This window comes from Saccopteryx leptura, chromosome 1, assembly GCF_036850995.1.
Source record: "Saccopteryx leptura isolate mSacLep1 chromosome 1, mSacLep1_pri_phased_curated, whole genome shotgun sequence".
Lineage (NCBI taxonomy): Eukaryota > Metazoa > Chordata > Mammalia > Chiroptera > Emballonuridae > Saccopteryx > Saccopteryx leptura.
The window spans coordinates 174,169,317-174,189,536 of NC_089503.1; the positions used below are offsets into that span (position 1 = coordinate 174,169,317).

Consider the following 20,220-nt stretch of genomic DNA (forward strand, 5'->3'; position numbering starts at 1 on the left):
TAGGTACATTCCTTATAGAGGTAGCGCCCGCACGTGGTATTTTGTGGAAGAGCCACACTTAAGGGGCCAAAGAGCCGCATGTGGCTCACGAGCCACAGTTTGATGACCAGGGGTCTAGGGGGCTGAGAAAATCTTAATGAAGGCTGAAGAGATATTTAGATAAGGTCCAGGTGGGCAAGAACAGAGAACAAATTTTAACCAAGTGTTAAATGAATTTTGGGGATAAATCTGGGACCAACTGGGACCAGACTGAGTAGCTGAAATCAGCTGAACTCCCACTTTTGAAGCAAAAGTGGTATTTAAAACATACACATATACACACTGTGTGAGTTTGCTAGGACTGCTGTAACAAAGGACAAACTGGGCGGCAGAAACCACAGAAAATCATTGTCTCACACCCCGGAGGCCAGAGTCTGACATCAAGGTGTCTGTCAGCAGGGCTGGTTCTTCCCAAGGCCCATGCAGGAGAATCCGTCCCAGGCCCCCCAGCTCGTTAGGGTCTGCTGGAAGTACCCTGCATTCTCTGGCTTGTAGACACATTAGCCCAATTTCTGACTTTGGCTTCACGTTGTGCTCTCCCTATGTGCATGCCTGTGTCTACATTTTTCTTTTTTATACGGAGATTAGTCATATTGGATTAAGGCCCAACCTAATGATTTCATTTTAACTGGATGATCTCTGTAAAGATCCTATCTCCAAATAAGGTCACATTCTGTGTTAAGACATCAATAGGGCACTGGCATAAAAACAGACAGATCAGTGGAACAATATAGAGCAGGGGTCCCCAAACTTTTTACACAGGGGGCCAGTTCACTGTCCCTCAGACCGTTGGAGGGCCAGACTATAAAAAAAACTATGAACAAATCCCTATGCACACTGCACATATCTTAGTTTAAAGTAAAAAAAACAAAATGAGAACAAATACAATATTTAAAATAAAGAACAAGTAAATTTAAATCAACAAACTGACCAGTATTTCAACGGGAACTATGCTCCTCTCACCAACCACCAATGAAAGAGGTGCCCCTTCCGGAAGTGCGGTGGGGGCCAGATAAATGGCCTCAGGGGGCCGCATGCGGCCCGCGGGCCGTAGTTTGGGGACCCCTGATATAAAGAGAACAGAAATAAACCCATGCCTGTATGGTCAATTAATCTATGATGAAGAGATTAACTGGGGTAAAGACAGTCTCTTCAATAAGTGGTATTGGGAAAACTGGACAGATACATGCAAAAAACACGAAACAAGACCACTTCCTTATGCCATATACAAAAATCTACTCAAAATGGACTCAAGAGTTCAATGTAAGGCCTGAAATCATAAAACTCCTGGATGAAAACATAGGCTGTGACTCTGACATCATCCTTAGCAATATTTTTTGGGCGTATGTCTTCTTGGGCAAGAAAAACAAAAGAAAAAATAAATGGAACTATTTCATACTAAAAATTTTTGCATATCTCATAAGGGGTTAATATCCAAAATACATAAGAAACTTATGCAACTTAACAACAAAAAATACAATTTAAAAAATGGGCAGAGGAACTGAATACACGTTTCTTATACACACACACACACACACACACACACACACACACACACACACACACAGATGGCCAATGAAAAGAAGCTCAACATTACTCATCATCAGGGAAATGCAAATTAAAGCATGAGATAGCACCTCCCACCTCTCAGAATAGTTACCAGCAGTAAAATCAACAAACAAGTGGATGTAAAGAAAAGGTAATAATCCTTGTGCACTGTTGGTCAGATTGTAAATTGGTGCAGGCAATTTCAAATTAAAAATAAAACTACCATATGACCCAGGAATTCCATTTTTGTGTACTTATCCAAAGAAATCCAAAACACTAATTTGAAAAGATATGCAACCCTATGTTCCTGCAGCATTGTTTACCATAACCAAGAGAGGGAAGCACCAGACCAATGATTTCCTAGAGGGTATTGTGCTATGCAAAGTCAGTCAGACAGAGACAAATACCGTCTGATTTCACTTATATGTGAAATCTAAAAAACCAAATAAATGAACAAACAAAACAAAAACAAGCTCACAGACACAGAGAGAACCTTGATGGTTGTCAATGGGAGGAAGGTTGGGAGACGAGATGAAAAGGTCACGGGATTAGAAGTACAAAATACCTGGTAAGAAAAGAGTCACAGGGGATGTAAGTCCAGCCCAGGGAATACAGCTGGTAATATTGTAAGAACTATGTATGGTGTCAGGTGGGTACTAGACTTGTTGGGGTGATCACATTGTAAGGTATATGTCTAATAATTATGTTATACACCTAGCAATATAATATTGTATGCCAACTATAATATGGAAAATTTTTTTAAAATAAAGAGCTGCTACCCAGCTCTATGTTCTACATTATAAACACTGACTAAACTGCGAGTCAGTACAGACAGTACAAATAGTGTGGTCTTTGGACCACACTGATTGTGTTACAGACCTGGTGAACATACTGACTAGCTACAACCTTAGACAAGTTACTTAATCTGTGAGTACCCGACTTCCGTTCTAGGTAAGACAGGGATGAGCCATAGGCTGTGTGGTGATGCTAAGATGAAATGGAAAGCCCAAAGTGCTTGATCATTGTTAGCAACTATTATTCATGAAACTGGCTCTAACCTAAACAAAATTTTCAATTGTTGATCCACACTGCTTACTGTACAATAAATACATGAACATTCGACGTAAGACTGACCCTTTCAGGCTGTAGCTTCCACTTGGTTTATTTGTCTGTGGGGCACCTACTTGTCTCATATGCATATAGTAAAAGGTTGGATACTTCTTTGGTGATAGTCATTTTTTACTAAATATAAAATATTAAATTAAATTACTGACAAAGCATAGTATACCATCCAATTTTCTTGCAGATGGTTTAAAATTAGTGGGAATTTAAGCCAATGGGGAGACTAGATTGTTTGCTGTCTAAATACTGGGCATTCTCTGAACTTCATGGAACTCAAATACTAGTTATCTGAACAATAAATGTATAAGAGCCAAGACATTGTTGAAGAAACACGCACTCTACCAGTATTCACAAGCTGTTATAAAGCTCAGCTCAAATTCCAGGAAAGCTGTTTTTGGATTCTTAGCCAAGCCTTCCTATTGGGCTTACTGTGTGGCCCTGGACACTATCTGACGGGCAGTGTCCTCCGCTGTCCAGCTGCCTACTGCTGCAACCTAGTTTCCGAGAGAAAGGCGAGGACAGGGGAGTTCTAGAGCCCATCTTCAGATTGCTGAGTCCAATAAACAAACAAACAAACCCAGAACCCTCTAAAGTTAAGCAGGCGCCAGGTGACAGCAGCTGGCCCCCTCTGCCCTCTGACCCAAATCAGTCCTCTGGGATCAAAGAGGCCTCTCTGCCAGGTCACTCAGCCCCGGCCATGTCTAAATGCCAGAGAAAGGGTAAGGTCCTGTTCTAAATCTTTCTATTTCCAAAGTCCCTCAACAGAACTCATCGCACAAATATTCTTCAGGGTAGTAACGTGGATCTAATATGGACCATTCAGAATCTAAAAGAAGAACATAAATTCATTCAACAATACTACGGTGATATTTCATTACACAAAGTCAGGCAAGTTATCTACAAATAACAGTAACTGTTGCAGAGTGCATTCTCTGAGTTTACAAATATATTTTTTATTTGAAGATTATTCTTTAATAAATGTTATATTTAACAGGACACAAAGGAGAAGTATCTATGTACAGAGAGCAAAGGTAGTGTGGCTGTTTATAACAAAAAGTAAAAAGAAAATATAAAATATACATAAAAATAATTTTTTTGTAGCCATGTAAAACTATCTGAAAACACCAAATAAATAAATGCACTCAGTAATTATCTATTCAGCCACTACACTGTAGCTACTAATCTGAAATAACTAAAATTCAGTATCAGGGTCCTAGAGTTACAATACTATATTTTTGCACAAATTTCTTTATTCGCTTTATTTTCTTCCTTAAGGCTAGATGATCTTGTTTTGAAATATACCGAAAATATCTACAACCTAAAAAACAAACAAAGCAAAATAAACAAAAATTGTTTTAATACTTATCAAATTCTTCACATATATTTCTACATTTTAGATTTTGCTTCAATTCTGGCATAAGTGATTTGTGTTATTTATACAAACATCTTCTAAGCACCTCATCAGAGACCTTACATATAAAATGTACTGCTTCCTACATATGGGTATGTTTCTGAGCCATCAAAATCAAAGCATAAACTTTAGTGTGTTTTCTACCCTGCCTCTCAAACCCTAATTAAGATGATATGCATATTATATAATTCATATATTAAATGAGCCTCCTCCAAAAGCAAATTACCATAGATTCCCTCTCAATGTTAGTTTGTCAAGAGCAAAAGAGGCCTCTATAACAATAATGACGTAGTGTGCAAAAACTTTTACTGTTAAGGACTAGGACAAACCATAGATTAGAAAAAATCAGAAATTATCTAGTCAGTCTAGACACCTGGCAAGTAGCTGGCTGGAGATCATGTAGCCCTGCCAAGGTGTCTAGTCCTCAGTAGAAGTTCTGTTCAAGGTCCTCTGCTCATTTTTTAATTGGATTGTTTATTTTTGTTGTCACTGAGTTGTACGTTCTCTACATATTTTGGATATCAGCCTCTTATCAGAGGGATTGTTTGCAAATATCTTTTCCCATTTGGTTGGTTATCTTTTTATTTTGTTGATTTCTTTTGCTGTGCAGAAGCTTTTTAGTTTTTTGTAGTCCTATTCATTTTTTTTTTTCTTTTCTGAAGTTGATAACAGGGAGGTAGTCAGAGAGACTCCTGCATGCGCCCGACCAGGATCCGCCCGGCATGCCCACCAGGGGGCAATGCTCTGCCCATCTGGGGCGTTGCTCTGTTGCGACCAGAGCCATTCTAGTGCCTGAGGCAGAGGCCATGGAGCCATCCTCAGCACCCGGGCCATCTTTGCTCCAATGGAGCCTTGACTGCGGGGGGGGAAGAGAGAGACAGAGAGGAAGGAGGGGTAAAGAAGCAGATGGGTGCTTCTCCTGTGTGCCCTGGCTGGGAATCAAACTCGGGACTCCTGCACGCCAGGCCAACGCTCTACCACTGAGCCAACCGGCCAGGGCCCTATTCATTTATTTTTGCTTTTGGGGTCAAGTTCACAAAACCCTCTGAGAACAAGGTCCCTAGGTTTAGTATAACATATAATTTCCTATATGTATTTTATTGTTTTGGGTTTTATATTCAAGTATTCAATCCACTTTGAGTTAATTTTTATGTTTGATGTCAGATAGCCATCCAGGACACATACAAGAATCAACCAATGACTGCACAAATAAGTGGAATAACAAATTGATGTCTCTTTCTCTCTCTCCCTTCCTCTCTCTCTAAAATCAATAAATACTAATTTAAAAAATAAACATTACAGTCAAAAAAGAATATTTCTCTATTTCTAATAAAGTAGACAATCCCAGTAAACTTTTTATACAGCATGGTAAAATGGTTATGTGTTGTGAAAATAGTTTTCAGCTCCTACCTTAATGGCCACTGAAGATAATCAAGTTAGAGCATAAAGACCAATCATATTCAACAACATAAAGTCACTATTTCTAATCCACTGAGCTTCCTACCAGCACATCACCTGAACTCAACCCAGGATTCATTTTTCTATTAAAGTTATTTCTCTATCATCTAATATCCTTATATACCGCTCTATGTAAGCTAGAAGATGAATGAATGATCATACTTTATACTTTCAAAATCATTAAAAGTGATGTCCAGATTTTTAAAAAAATGTACCTTTTCCTAACAATATCCCAGCTACAAAAGCTTTCTCATAAGCCAAAGCATTATCCTCCTTCCAATCATTTGTTGCCCAATAGTAGCTGAAGTGAAAGTGTGGCCACCAGTTTTTCCTGGAGCTCCACTCTTCTTGGACCCAGGCAAAGTGACTTCTGGAAAAGAAAAATGTCAAACAGAAGGTCTATATCAGCAATGGAGATGGGTCTATGGCATCAGAATGTGAACTTAAGCAGAGTCTGTGGAACAATGACAAGGAAGACGCTTTCAGACCAATGATGAGTTTGGCCATGGTAGAGGATACACGTGAACTCTCACCAATTTTAGTTCCCTTTGATCTCTATGCCCTGTTTTCCATTTAACTAAACCATCAGCTCAGTATAGAACAGCAGTTAAGAGCAAAGACTTTGTGGTCAAAATCCAACATTGAATCTCAGACCTTCTATCATCCTGGCCACGCTGTTTAACCTCTCTGAGCCTATCTCCTTGAGGATGTTAATGGCACCCACCCCATAGCATTGCTATTAGGATTAAACTGGTTCAGTGATATAACAGTCTCAGAGAATGCTCTTGGCATACTGTCTGGTACATAGTGCATGTTCCATAAATGTTAGCTATCATCATTAATTAAAAGTAATTTTAAATTAAACCTTATTTTAATTTATATGCTACTAAGAATTACTATCCAAATTCAGACACCATTTTGATACATATACATGAACACACAGGTGTGACAGTTGAATCACACAGTGCTAAGTGTTCATCAATAATTTAATTGAGCAAATACAGCACATATTTAGGACCTATTTGCATCCTATGATGGAAATTCTTCAAGTTCAAAAAATGAACAGTACATTTCTCTGCCTTCAAGAACCTTATGGTTAGTAGGAGATTACATGGTGCTTTAGATTTGCAAAGTGGTTTTCAGTGAGTATATGAACATATCACACCGCAAACATTTTATAATCAACTCTGTTCTATCTCCAAGTTCAGGTCGAATCTGAAGCAGGAAACACGTTCCCATCCATAATGAATTTCCTAACCAACTAAAATGGATACAATAAATAAATAAAACAAATTTTTTTTTTTTGTATTTTTCTGAAGTTGGAAACGAGGAGGCAGTCAGACAGGCTCCCACATGCGCCCGACTGGGATCCACCTGGCATGCCCACCAGGGGGCGATGCTCTGCCCATCTGGGGTGTTGCTCTGTTACAACCAGAGCCATTCTAGTGCCTGAGGCAGAGGCCATGGAGCCATCCTCAGCACCCAGGCCAACCTTGCTCCAATGGAGCCTTGGCTGTGGGAGGGGAAGAGAGAGACAGAGAGGAAGGAGAGGGGGAGGGGTGGAGAAGCAGATGGGCGCTTCTCCTGTGTGCCCTGGCCGGGAATGGAACCCGGGACTCCTGCACGCCAGGCCGACGCTCTACCACTGAGTCAACTAGCCAGGGCCAAAACAATTTTTTGATATACCTTCTTCTCATCAAGTAAAAATGACAAGGGCTATACCTTCTTTTCTTAAAAATGTGGTACTAATGATATAATGGTCAGAGGTATTGTTTTAGATAGCCAGCTCACAATGGACTTAAGAATATTTGTTGAATGAATAACCTATGGTTTCTGAGGCCCTAAAACCCCACTGAAAATTATTGAAAACGCAGGGAGGAAAACTGCTTCCTACGTGATCTCAGAAGCTGATGACAAATAGCTTTACAAGAGTCTGGCAAAGAGTGGGAGTGATCCTGTCTAAGTCCTCATTTCCAATTTGAAAACCTACATATTTCCTAACAGCATAGGAGTACATTATTTGTGGTACAGAACTTATTTTGCTAAAAGAAATTTGCATTAAAAAACTTGATAGAATTTTTGTATGTTTTACTTGTGACTTTGCATGTCCTGCTTCTGATGAACTCAAAAGAAAGTAGCAAAAGACACAGTTCAAAAAATCCAAAGCCCTGGCCGGTTGGCTCAGTGGTAGAGCATTGGCCTGGCGTGTGGGAGTCCTGGGTTCGATTCCTAGTCAGGGGACACAGAAGAAGCGCCCATCTGCTTCTCCACCTTTCCCCCTCTCCTTCCTCTCTATTTTTCTCTTCCCCTCCCGCAGCCAAGGCTCCATTGGAGCAAAGCTGGCCTGGGCGCTGGGGATGGCTCCATGGCCTCTGCCTCAGGCGCTAGGATGGCTCTGATTGCAGTGGAGCAATGCCCCAGATGGGCAGAGCATCACACCCTGGTGGGCATGCCAGATGCGGGGGGGGGGGGGGGGGGGATCTCGGTCAGGAGCATGCAGTAGTCTGTCTGACTGCCTCCCTGCTTCTAACTTTGAAAAAATAAAAAAAAATTAATTTAATTTAAAAAATAAAAATAAATAATCCAAAACCAGGCCCTCGCTGGGTAGCTCAGTTGGTTAGAGTGTCGTTCTGATATGCCAATGTTGCAGGTTCAATCCCCAGTCAGGGCACATACAAGAATCAACCAATGAATACATGAATGAGTAGAACAACAAATTGATGTTTCTGTCTCTCTCCCTACCTCTCTAAAATCAATAATTTTTTTTAAAAATTTAAAAAAGGAGCCCAAAAACATATGCAAAGAACTTCATTTAAAAAGTGACAGCTATCAGCTATAATATCAGGACATATTTTTTATACTGATCCAGTAATAAATACCATGTGTTACTTACCCCATTAAGGTCTGTCTGAGACATTTTGCCAAATATTGCCAAGCTGTTGTATTTTTCGTGCATCCAGCAAAATCTAAGACAGCAAATAACACCTCCAAGCCCAGCTTATGGTGCTCTTCTTTCTCTGCAATGGTCACAACAAGCAGGCTTCACATAAGGGATTACAGTACACAAAGCTAACTCAGTATGTTCTGTTGATAAAATATTACTGAACCACAAGCCCTCTACTTTGGTTAACAGTTTAAAACAATTCACTGTACCACTACTTTCCTGTGTTGAACCTGAAAAACTCAGGAATTTAGTCCACACTACTGAAAATCGCAGTGCTGGGTCTCATCTCTAAATGGGCGTCACAGTTGAATGCATGAGTTTGGGGTGTCAACCCCCACACCTCCACAATCAAAAATCCATGTCTAATTTTTGACTCCCCCAAAACTTTACTGATGGCTTACTGTTGACCGTAAGCCATATCAATAACACGTTTTGTCTGTTACAAGTATTACATACTGTATTCTTACAATACAGTAAACTAGAGAAAAGAAACTGTTATTAAGAAAATCATAAGGAAGAGAAAATATGTTAATGTATTTATTTTAAAAATTATGCATATAATTGGACCCACACAGTTCTAACCTATAATGTCTAAGGATCAACCATATACGCCGAGAACCTTATTTAAAGAACCTGCCCTGTCTGGGCATTTCATATCCGTTTTCCCCTATTAGGAAGGCCACCGAGGCAGTTTCAGTACCTATCAGGGTTAGGCTGGTTTCTTCCTAGGAAGATATGCTGTTCTCTATATTGAGCTGTGATGCTGTAGTGGTTAAAATGGGCTGAATTATATAAATTAAAGCCAGTTCTCTTTTGTTGACTACTGTCTACATTCCATAGCAGGGGTCAGCAAACGTTTTTTGTAAAGGACCAGAGAGTAAACATTTAGGCTTTGTGAGCTGTGTGGTCCCTGTCACAACGACGTAACTCACTGCCATCTTGTAAAAGCAGCCAACACGTGAAGATACGTGAGTGAATGGACGTGGTGCTCCGAGACCCTGATTCATAAAAACAGGTGAGCGGTGGATTTGGCGTACAGGCACAGTTGGCAGACCCTTTAGTCTACAGCTTATCTGCACAGAGATATAAAACAAACATGACCTACCTGATTTTTGCAGTAATCTGTGGAATTCTAACATCAGTTTATGAGACGGTACAATTTGATACAGAATCTGGAAGAAAGAATACTTTTGTAATATATACACATTCAAAAGACATTTCTCATATTTCAGCTTACTTGCAAATACAGTTCTTTCTGTCACATAGACCCTCAGTGAGCTAATCACGGGTTTAAAATATACCATCCTTATACCCAGTTTCAATTTGGGTACAGAAATTGTCCCATGTAAATCTATTTTTAAAAAATCAATAATAACAAGATCAGAGGGGTGAGAGAAATAGACGAAACATTTATTTCTCCTTATACATTTTTTATACTGTTTACCACACTTAAAATTTTAATTTTATTTTTCAGAAGCCAAGACTGAGAAAAAAAAGGGGAAAAATCAATATCACACAGACTAGATAATTAATATTTATTGATGAGAAAAGGTCACAGAATAGTTGTATAAAAACAAAACCCAGAAAGACAGGAGTGGCTATTTTAGATTGTGTTCAGGAAAACAGTACAGTAAGAATATTCAAGTAAATATTTTTATAACCTTTCTACACAATAGAGAGAAGGTAAAGGCATTTCTTCTTAAGAACAGAAAGGACTATTTTTATAAATATATATATAAAAAATTTAAAGTTAAGTTATATTTCTCATTTCAATACATTTAATATTAAAAATGAATTCATTCTGTGTGCTAGTTGAGGTTCTTCGACTTTCCACTGAGGTAATCTCCTATAATAAAAAGTAAATTCTATTATTTTTCTTCTAAATAGTTTTTTAAAAGGAGATCAATCGGGATCAATATACCAAGATTGAGGATATTATTAAAACTTGGTTCTTACAAAATCACTTTAAGTTTTATGACATATAAAATTCTGTATATGGCTGAATTCCCTTAAGATTTTTCAAAATCTTTTTGTTAAAATATAGCAAATATAGCATATATAATAGATATGTATATAAAGTGTGTCATCCAATAAATATTTACAAATTATACACACTCATATAATCAGTACCCAGATCCAAAAAGAAAAAAAACAACTATCAGAACTCTAGAACCCTTTGGTCAGCTTTAGAACATTCTTAGCCGTTAGCTCTTCAAATAGTGGCTTCTCTTTGTCTGTGTTTGGTCCTTTGTTCTTGCCTGCTCTTTCTCCTCTCCCTGTAACTCCAACTGTGTCACACCTTTTCCCATGTCCGTCTACACTCTTCTCTGCACTTTTTATCCTTTTGCTTTCCCTGCTTTAGCCTGATATCTTCTACACAACTAATTGATCCTGTCCTCTGTTATGTTCAACCAGTTATTAAACTCACTGTTGAGTTCTTAATTTCAAACATTGCAATTTTCAAAAGAAAAAACGGAATCTCTCCAAGTCCACCTTGTCCTGAACCTAAGTGTTCAGCATAGTGATTTCCGGCTACATATATATGATTGATTGATTTTCAACAAAGTTAGCAATGTAATTCAACAAGGAAAGGATGGATATTTCAACAAAAGGTGCTGGAACAGTCATATGAAAAACAATAAACTTTGATCCTTATAGAAGAGAATGTTCATCAACTTGGGGTAGGCAAAGATTTCTTAGACAAAAAAATACTAACTATAAAAGAAAGATGCATACTGTATACCAGGGATCCCCAAACTTTTTACACAGGGGGCCAGTTCACTGTCCCTCAGACCGTTGGAGGGCCGGACTATAAAAAAAACTATGAACAAATTCCTATGCACACTGCACATATCTTATTTTAAAGTAAAAAAACAAAACGGGAACAAATACAATATTTAAAATAAAGAACAAGTAAATTTAAATCAACAAACTAACCAATATTTCAATGGGAACTATGCTCCTCTCACTGACCACCAATGAAAGAGGTACCCTTCCAGAAGTGCGGCGGGGGCGGATAAATGGCCTAAGGGGGCCGTGTGTGGCCCGCGGGCCGTAGTTTGGGGACCCCTGCTGTATACTATACTTCTTCAAAATTAGAAATTTCTGCTATTTGAAAGATACTGTTTTAAGAAAGCAAAAAGGCAAGCCACAAACTGGGGGGAAAATATTCACAATATATATACCTGACAGATGACCTATATCCAGGTTATATTAAAAAAGCTTCCAAATCAATAAGAAGACAAATAACCCTCCAACTAGACAAAATACGTAAACAAACAATTGAAAATTAAACAAGACAAAGGAATATCCAATAGGCACACTAAAAGATGCTCAACATCAATACTAACTAGGGAAATGCAAATTAAAATAATGAGATACCACTACAAAACAGAATGGCTATAATTCAGAAGACTGACAACACCAAGTGTTGACAAAGATACGGAGAAATTGATCTTTCATATATTGACAATGGGAATGTCAATGGGACAGTCATTTCAGAAAAAAAGTTGGGCAGCTTCCTAAGAAGTTACATATATACTTTCCAGCAATTCCATTCTTAGGTAGCCACCCAAGACAAATGAAAACATGTGCATGCCGGGACTTGTACATGAATGTTCTCAGCAGCAATCATACCAGCCACAAAGTGAAGAAAATCCAAATGTCCATCAGAAGTGAATGTATTAGAATGGAATACCACACAGCAGTAATAAGGAACAAATAACTGGGACAGTAATATGGGTGGATCTAAAAAATATTCTTCGTAGCCAGAAAATCCAGGCAAAAAAAAAAAAAAAAAAGAGTGCAGATGCTAAGATTTGACTTATGTGAGATTCCAGAAGAGAGCGGATTTCATTGATAGTGACAGAAAGCAGAGCAGGTGTCTGCCTGGGGCCAGGAGTGGGTAGTGGGGGTGGGGTGTGGGTGTAAAGAGAAATAATGGACTTTCTAGGCCAGTAGTCGGCAAACTCACTAGTCAACAGAGGCAAATATCAACAGTACAACGATTGAAATTTCTTTTGAGAGTCAAATTTTTTAAACTTAAACTATATAGGTAAGTACATTGTTATTAACTTAATTAGGGTACTCCTAAGCTGGCCTTTGCGCCCACACATGGTATTCTGTGGAAGAACCACACTCAAGGGGCCAAAGAGCCGAATGTGGCTCGCGAGCCAGTTTGCTGACCACTGTTCTAGGCTGATGGAAATGTTCACTATCTTAATTATCATGGTGGTTACATGGATGTATATATTTGTTAAAATGCATCTAAGTGCACTTAAAATAAGTGTTTCAATGTATGGAAATTAAATTTCAATGAAAGGTGATTTAAAAAAAATAGTGATGCAGAACCTTCCCAGCAGGGTGGCAAAGGGTTCTGAAATACTGAAACCCTCAGTCTCACCTGGTGGAGAGTGGCCCAGAGCCCACAGCCTCCTCTGATTAGCTTCGTGTCCCACCCAGACATTGTCATTTTCTATGGATGCCATATTATGAAAGTTGCAAAGCAATAAACTAACAACCTTTTAAATTGTTAGTTCAACCCTGTTCAAACATTGACAGAAAATTCTATACCTTAAGCACACTTATCAGTTTCTCCCTTGGTGCCTTCACTCGCTTTAGAAAGTTGTATAAGTAGACATGCGCGTTGGGATTCAATGGGAACTTTTCGTCATAGGCGTAATCAGTGAGTATCTTGCGGGCTTTATCTTGAGCCCCATGGAATTCCAGCATCTATACAAAAATAGATAATATTTTAGCTAAATTCTATAAGATATCTGAAAGGTAATGCACAACTTATTGAGGGGTACAAAAAATATAAAAGCAAATAACAGTATTTATTGTATGGGAGACAGTAGTCATGTGATCACTCACAATAAAGGCCTATGTGGTTTTCTATTTTTTTCATACTTTGTTACTGAAAACTGCAGCAACTTCATATAAGAACTGTTCCTATAAGAAATAAAGTGCCCAAAGCAGAGCACATTAACGACTGAAAAAAGACCAGTCTTTTTTTCAGTGCCCTATATAACTTCAGCCATGAAAGAAGTACATGGGAATTCCTCTCATCTCATTCACACCTTTACCAAGGAATTTCCACATTCACTAGCATTTGGTTTCAGAGATTATCTTATTTTACTTATTTATTTATTTTTGTGACAGAGACAGACAGAGACAGAAAGAGGGATAGACAGGGACAGACAGACAGGAAGGGAGAGAAATGAGAAGCATCAATTCTTTGTTGCGACACCTTAGTTGTTCGTTGATTGCTTTCTCATATGTGCCTTGATGCGGGGGGCAGGGGGGACTACAGCAGACCAAGTGACCCCTTGCTCAAGCCAGCAACCATGGGCTCAAGCTGGTGAGCCTTGCTCAAACCAGATGAGCGACCTCAAACCTGGATCCTCTGCGTCCCAATCTGACGCTCCATCCACTGCACCACCGCCTGATCAAGCCAGAGAGTATCTTCTGACAACACAATGATCATCTTAGCACTCATAAAACATTCAGAAAACAAATCATTTTGATGACTTATTCCTAGGGCCCAGTGCCAAGGCCCTGTCCTTCCACAATGACTCTGAGATGACAGGACGTCCTTATGAACTTCCTAAAAGCCACGATTCTTCATACAATATACTATGACCTAATTTCAGATGTCTGTCCCTTTCCCTTATATAATCCATCAAATCATAAAAGATCTTTCTACTTTCTTTTAAGCCCAATAATAATAATATAGAGTTAAAAAAATAATATAGACTTGAGATTTACAACTATATTGCTATTGATTTTATAAATATTGGACTATGACATGTTATCCAGTGGTAAAAATAAACACAAAGTAACATTTACAGGAAACAAGAAAAAGAAACAAAAATTGTTCAGACCAAAAAGAGACATTATATCATTTTTTAAAATAAATTTTTTTTAATACCTTGTGAGTTACAAATTTTTAAATTATTTTCATTTGTGGTATGTTTTTTTTTTAATAAATAAAATTTTATTATTTTTTTTTTTTAATTTTTTTTTTTTTCCTTTTCATTTTTCTGAAGCTGGAAACAGGGAGAGACAGTCAGACAGACTCCCGCATGCGCCCGACCGGGATCCACCCGGCACGCCCACCAGGGGCGACGCTCTGCCCACCAGGGGGCGATGCTCTGCCCATCCTGGGCGTCGCCATGCTGCGACCAGAGCCACTCTAGCGCCTGGGGCAGAGGCCAAGGAGCCATCCCCAGCGCCCGGGCCATCCTTGCTCCAATGGAGCCTTGGCTGCGGGAGGGGAAGAGAGAGACAGAGAGGAAAGCGCGGCGGAGGGGTGGAGAAGCAAATGGGCGCTTCTCCTGTGTGCCCTGGCCGGGAATCGAACCCGGGTCCTCCGCACGCTAGGCCGACGCTCTACCGCTGAGCCAACCGGCCAGGGCCCCTAAAATTTTATTTTAATGGGGTGACATCAATAAATCAGGGTACATATATTCAAAGAAAACATTTCCAGGTTATCTTGTCATTTAGTTCTGTTGCATACCCACTTTTTTTTTTAAATAAATTTTAAACATTAGTATCCTTCTGGTCAATAGAGATTAGGCTTACAGTTATTGATCTAATCAGAATTTGACTCTGGAGACGTGGCCTGCAGAATGCTACAGCCCCACTGTCTACTCTTAGGTTCCTCACCTACTTGGCAAGAATAGTCACCTCATTGCTGTTCTTTTTGTTGCCATCAAAAATATGCCCGCAGATCCTTTCATTTTAAGAACTTTCTGCAGACTGATTAGATCCGACACTGACCAAATCAGGAATGGATTAGATCTAATTAGATCAAGGATTAATCATATTAGAGACTGTGTAGATCAGCAACTGATTATATCAAGGCCCAATTAAAATAAATAGATAGATAGATAAATAAATCAGAGACTGATGAGATTGGAGCCAATCTGATCAGGAACCAATTTAAGCAAATGCTGATTAGATCACAGACCGAATAGATCAGAGACTTGATTGGATTAAGGGCTGGCTGAATCAGAGTGCTATCAAGCCAGAGACTGATTAGAACAGAGACTTGATCAAACAAGTACTGATTAGATCAAGAGTTGTTCAATCTGAATGCTGATCAAGAACTAATTAGATCAGAGACTGATAAATCAAAATGCTGAGTAGATCAAAGCCTATTGGGTCAAAGACTGATTAGATCAAGGGCTGATTTGAACAAGCACTGAACAGCCTGACCAGCGGTGGCGTAGTGGATACGGCGTCAGCCTGGGATGCTGAGGATCAAGGTTCATAACCCTGAGGTTGCTGGCTTGAGTGTGGGCTCACCAGTTTGAATACAGGGTCCTTGGCTTGAGCATGGGATCACAGATATGACCCCATGAGCCCAAATGTTGCTTGCTTGAGCCCAAGGTCACTGGCTTGGTTGAAGTCCCCTGGTCAAGGCACATATGAGAAAACAATCAACAAACTAAGTTGCTGCAACTATGGGTTGATGCGACTCATCTTTCCTTTCCTGTCTGTCAGTCCCTGTGTCTGCCCCACTCCTCCTCTTGCTAAAAAAAGAAGAAAAAGGAGGAGGAGCAGGAAGAGGAGAAGGAGGATAAGGAAGAAGAAGGAAGAAAAAATAAGTAAGGAAGAAGAAGAGGAAGAAGAAGGAGAAGGAAAAGGAGAAGGAGAAGGAGAAGGAGAAGAAGAAGAAGAAGAAGAAGAAGAAGAAGAAGAAAGGGAAAGAGAAGAAGAAAGAAAAGGAGAAGAAAGAAGAAAAAGAAAGAAGAAAAAGAAGAAGGACAGGTAACCCACAATTTATAGATGAGCCTGACCAGGTGGTGGCGCAGAGGATAGAGCGTTGGACTGGGATGCGGAAGGACCCAGGTTTGAGACCCTGAGGTCGCCAGCTTGAGGGCGGGCTCATCTGGTTTGAGCGGGAGCTCACCAGCTTGGACCCAAGGTCGCTGGCTCGAGCAAGGGGTTACTTGGTCTGCTGAAGGCCCACGGTCAAGGCACATGTGAGAGGGCAATTGATGAACAACTAAGGCAGGTGTCCCCAAATTGCGGCCCATGGGCCGCATGCGGCCCCCTGAGGCCATTTACCTGGCCCCCCTTCCGGAAGGGGCACCTCTTTCATTGGTGGTCAGTGAGAGGAGCACTGTATGTGGCAGCCCTCCAATGGTCTGAGGGACAGTGAACTGGCCCCTGTGTAAAAAGTTTGGGGAGCCCTGAACTAAGGTCTCGCAACGAAAAAAAACTGATGATTGATGCTTCTCATCTCTCTCCGTTCCTATCTATCTGTTCCTATCTATCCCTCTCTCTCACTCTCTCTCTGTCCCTGTAAAAAAAAAAAAAAAAAAAATATGGATGAATGCCAGAGAATAGGGAAACTAATAAAACTCTGAAAAGTCTACTCACCTCTACATAACTCTTCACAAAAGGGTCCCACAATCCAGGAACCTTAATCAATGCATCAAAGTTGATGGATGCCTTCTCACTGTGGCTGAGCATGTCCCGAGATGCTGTGCTGCAAGCATAATCATCCTCATCTGCTCAAAGACAAGAGATTTTAAGAATCATTCAGTACTGAAGACCTCTGGTGAACTAGCAATCAACAACTGCCCACCAGAAACGGGTAGGCCTCGATGGCTTCACTGGTGAATTCTAACATTTAAAGAATAAAACTAGTTCTTCACAAACCGTTCCCACCAAAAAAAGAACAGAGGGAACACTTCCCAATTCATCCTCTCTGCCAGTATTACCCTGATACCAAAACTGGACAAAGACAACACAAGGAAAGAAAAGTATAGGCCAATAGTTCTAGGTATATAGATGCAGAAATCCTCAACAAAATACGAGCAAACTGAATCCAGCAACAGATAAAAAGGAATACATATACCATGCTCAAGAAAAAATTTGGAGGATTCACTACAGTAGTCCCTTTTTTTTTTTTTTTTTTTTTTTACAGAGGCAGAGATAGACAGGGACAGACAGGAATGGAGAGAGATGAGAAGCATCATTAGTTTTTCGTTGCGCGTGCAACTTCTTAGTTGTTCATTGATTGCTTTCTCATATATGCCTTGACTACAGGCCTTCAGCAGACTGAGTAACCTCTTGCTGGAGCCAGTGACTTTGGGTCCAAGCTGGTGAGCTTTTTGCTCAAGCCAGAAGAGCCCGCGCTCAACTGGCGACCTCGGGGTCTCGAACCTGGGTCCTTCCACATCCCAGTCCGATGATCTATCCACTGTGCCACCATCTGGTCAGGCAGTAGTCCCTTTCTTATTTGTGGTTTCACTTTTTGCTGTTTCATTTACCCTCAATCAGTCCAAAAATGTTAAATGGAAAATTCCAGAAACAAACAGTTCATGAAGTTTTATGAGTAGCAAAGAATGCTTCAATCATCAAGGATTAACAGGCCCTGGCCGGTTGGCTCAGTGGTAGAGCGTCGGCCTGACGTGCAGGAGTCCTGGGTTCGATTCCCAGCCAGGGCACACAGGAGAAGCACCCATCTGCTTCTCCACCCCTCCCCCTCTCCTTCTTCTCTGTCTCTCTCTTCCCCTCCTGCAGCCAAGGCTCCATTGGAGCAAAGTTGGCCCGGGCCCTGAGGATGGCTCTGTGGCCTCTGCCTCAGGCACTAGAATGGCTCTGGTTGCAACAGAGCGACGCCCCGGATGGGCAGAGCATCGCCCCCTGGTGGGCGTGCCCAGTGGATCCCGGTCCGGCGCAGGTCCGGCGCATGCGGGAGTCTGTCTGACTGCTTCCCTGTTTCCAACTTTAGAAAAATACAAAAAAAAAAAAAAAAAATTAAAAAAGGATTAACAGCCATTGACACTGTCTGCTCCCAATATCCCGCTATTGATACTATCATGGCTCAGCGGTCAGAGATCACGAAGCAGATCACCCTCCTTCTGAAACATCATCAGAAGGTCCACAGTCACCTCCCACTGAATCTCAGTGCCTACGTCATTCCCCTCACTTCTTCTCAGCCCATGGACAGTGTGTCATGCACTGCGTCACACGCAGGACTTGGAAAAGCCCGATTTACCAAGTGAAGTGAACTGGGGGATCGAGAGTGATGGCTAATGGCCACAGGATTTCTTTCTGGGGTAATAAAAATGTCTTAAAACTGATTATGGTAATGGATGCGCAATGCTTTGTGAATACACTACAAAGCACTGACTTGTACACTTTAAGATGGTGAATGGTATTAAGAATTATACCTCAGGTCTCAATAAAATTGTCTTTTTAAAAAAACATAAGGGATCACTACACCTTACAAACTGGGTGATACAAAAAATCAGTCAATAACATATTAAAGAGATTACAGACAAAAGAAAACCCTGACCAGACTACTAGGGAAGCATAAATTGAAAATCACTTTGGCCTGACCAGGCGGTGGTGCTGTGGATAGAGTGTTGGATTGGGACACAGAGGACCCTGCGGTCACCAGCTTGAGCACGAGTTCATCTGGTTTGAGCAAGGCTCACCAGCTTGAGCTCAAGGTCGCTGGCTAGAGCAAGGGGTCACTCAGTTTGCTGTAGCCCTACAGTCAAGGCACATATGAGAAAGCAATAAATGAACTAATTCAACTAAGGAGCTGCAACGAAAAACTGATGCTTCTCATCTCTCTCCTTTCCTGTCTGTCGCTATCTATCCCTCTCTGAGTCTCTGTCAAAAAAAAAGAAAGAAAACCACTTTGGAAAGAGTTCAGCCTATTATATACGTACTAAAGCTGAAAATGTACATACTCTGTGACAAGTCCTACTTCTAGAAATATCTACGTGTTTGTACTAGTATACATGCCCAAGAATTTGAAAGCAGCATTATTTACAACAGCCAAAAACTATTACTAATCTAAACGGCCATCAATCTATAGAAGAAATAAATTGTATGAATATCATACAATGACATGTTTTAAAACAATAAGAATTAACATAACTAACGCTAATTCAACTATATGGATGCATCTTAACACTAATGTTAAACAAAATGTGCAAGTCTCAAAAGACTTTATATACAAAGTATGAACCCAACTGTGACATTCAGATATAGGCAAAACTTAATTACATTGTCTATAGATGCACATATGAGTGGGAAAGGCTTTTAAAAAGCAAGGATGTGATTACAATTAAAGTCAGGACGGTGGTTTTCTTGAGACAGAATGGGAGAAAGTGTGATCAGAAGGCACATGGGGAACTTTCAGGTGACAGCAGTGTCGTGCTCCTTCATCTGGGTGGCAGTGACATGGATGTTCTATAATTATTCATTCTATCGTATTTGTTTATTCACTTTTGCATACAGCAGGTCCTCAAATAACATCTTGGTTCAATGTCATTTTGTTATAATGTTGATGACATGCCATAGGAACTTGTTTACATCAATCACCCTTTGGGAAAATTGGTTTTGTTGCATGTCATTTCACTTAAAGACTCAGCACCTATGTTAAGTGAGGACTTACTATACATTTCACAATCTTAAAGGTTTAAAAAAAAAATTCTCAGTCTTCACAAGCAACAACTAATGAGAACAAAATACTCTTTGGTACCAATGCTAATTTTCAGCCGAGAAAGTAATCCATCCAAAAGAGGGATTGGCATTCTCTCACTGAGTAAGTATCACTATGGAATTGGAAATTAGTGATAAGGGTAAAGTAGGTAACAACTGATACAGAAAAAAATTTTAAAGGAAAAAAGGCAGATCCCTGAGTAAGTGTAAGTTGGGTGTGAAC

At 40.1% G+C, this 20,220-nt stretch overlaps 1 protein-coding gene and 1 non-coding gene across 7 annotated transcripts in view; one reads left to right on the forward strand and one right to left on the reverse strand.

Annotated features, from left to right (window-relative positions):
- Window positions 1–3,637: 3,637 nt before the first annotated feature.
- The window catches only part of TAF1A (TATA-box binding protein associated factor, RNA polymerase I subunit A), a 60,470-nt gene continuing 43,887 nt past the window's right edge, over window positions 3,638–20,220 (reverse strand). For all 6 annotated transcript variants that reach the window (XM_066380808.1, XM_066380798.1, XM_066380835.1 and 3 more), the window contains 6 exons: window positions 16,911–17,041; window positions 13,095–13,253; window positions 9,628–9,694; window positions 8,472–8,595; window positions 5,794–5,948; window positions 3,638–4,027 (listed from right to left, as the gene is read on the reverse strand). In XM_066380808.1, coding sequence (XP_066236905.1) covers window positions 3,915–4,027; window positions 5,794–5,948; window positions 8,472–8,595; window positions 9,628–9,694; window positions 13,095–13,253; window positions 16,911–17,041 — 749 coding nt within the window. In that variant the 3' untranslated portion in view covers window positions 3,638–3,914. The remainder of the gene's footprint in view (window positions 4,028–5,793; window positions 5,949–8,471; window positions 8,596–9,627; window positions 9,695–13,094; window positions 13,254–16,910; window positions 17,042–20,220) is intronic.
- On the forward strand, window positions 17,908–17,983 carry TRNAV-GAC (transfer RNA valine (anticodon GAC)). Its single transcript has one exon. It is a non-coding gene; the product is annotated as a tRNA-Val (tRNA).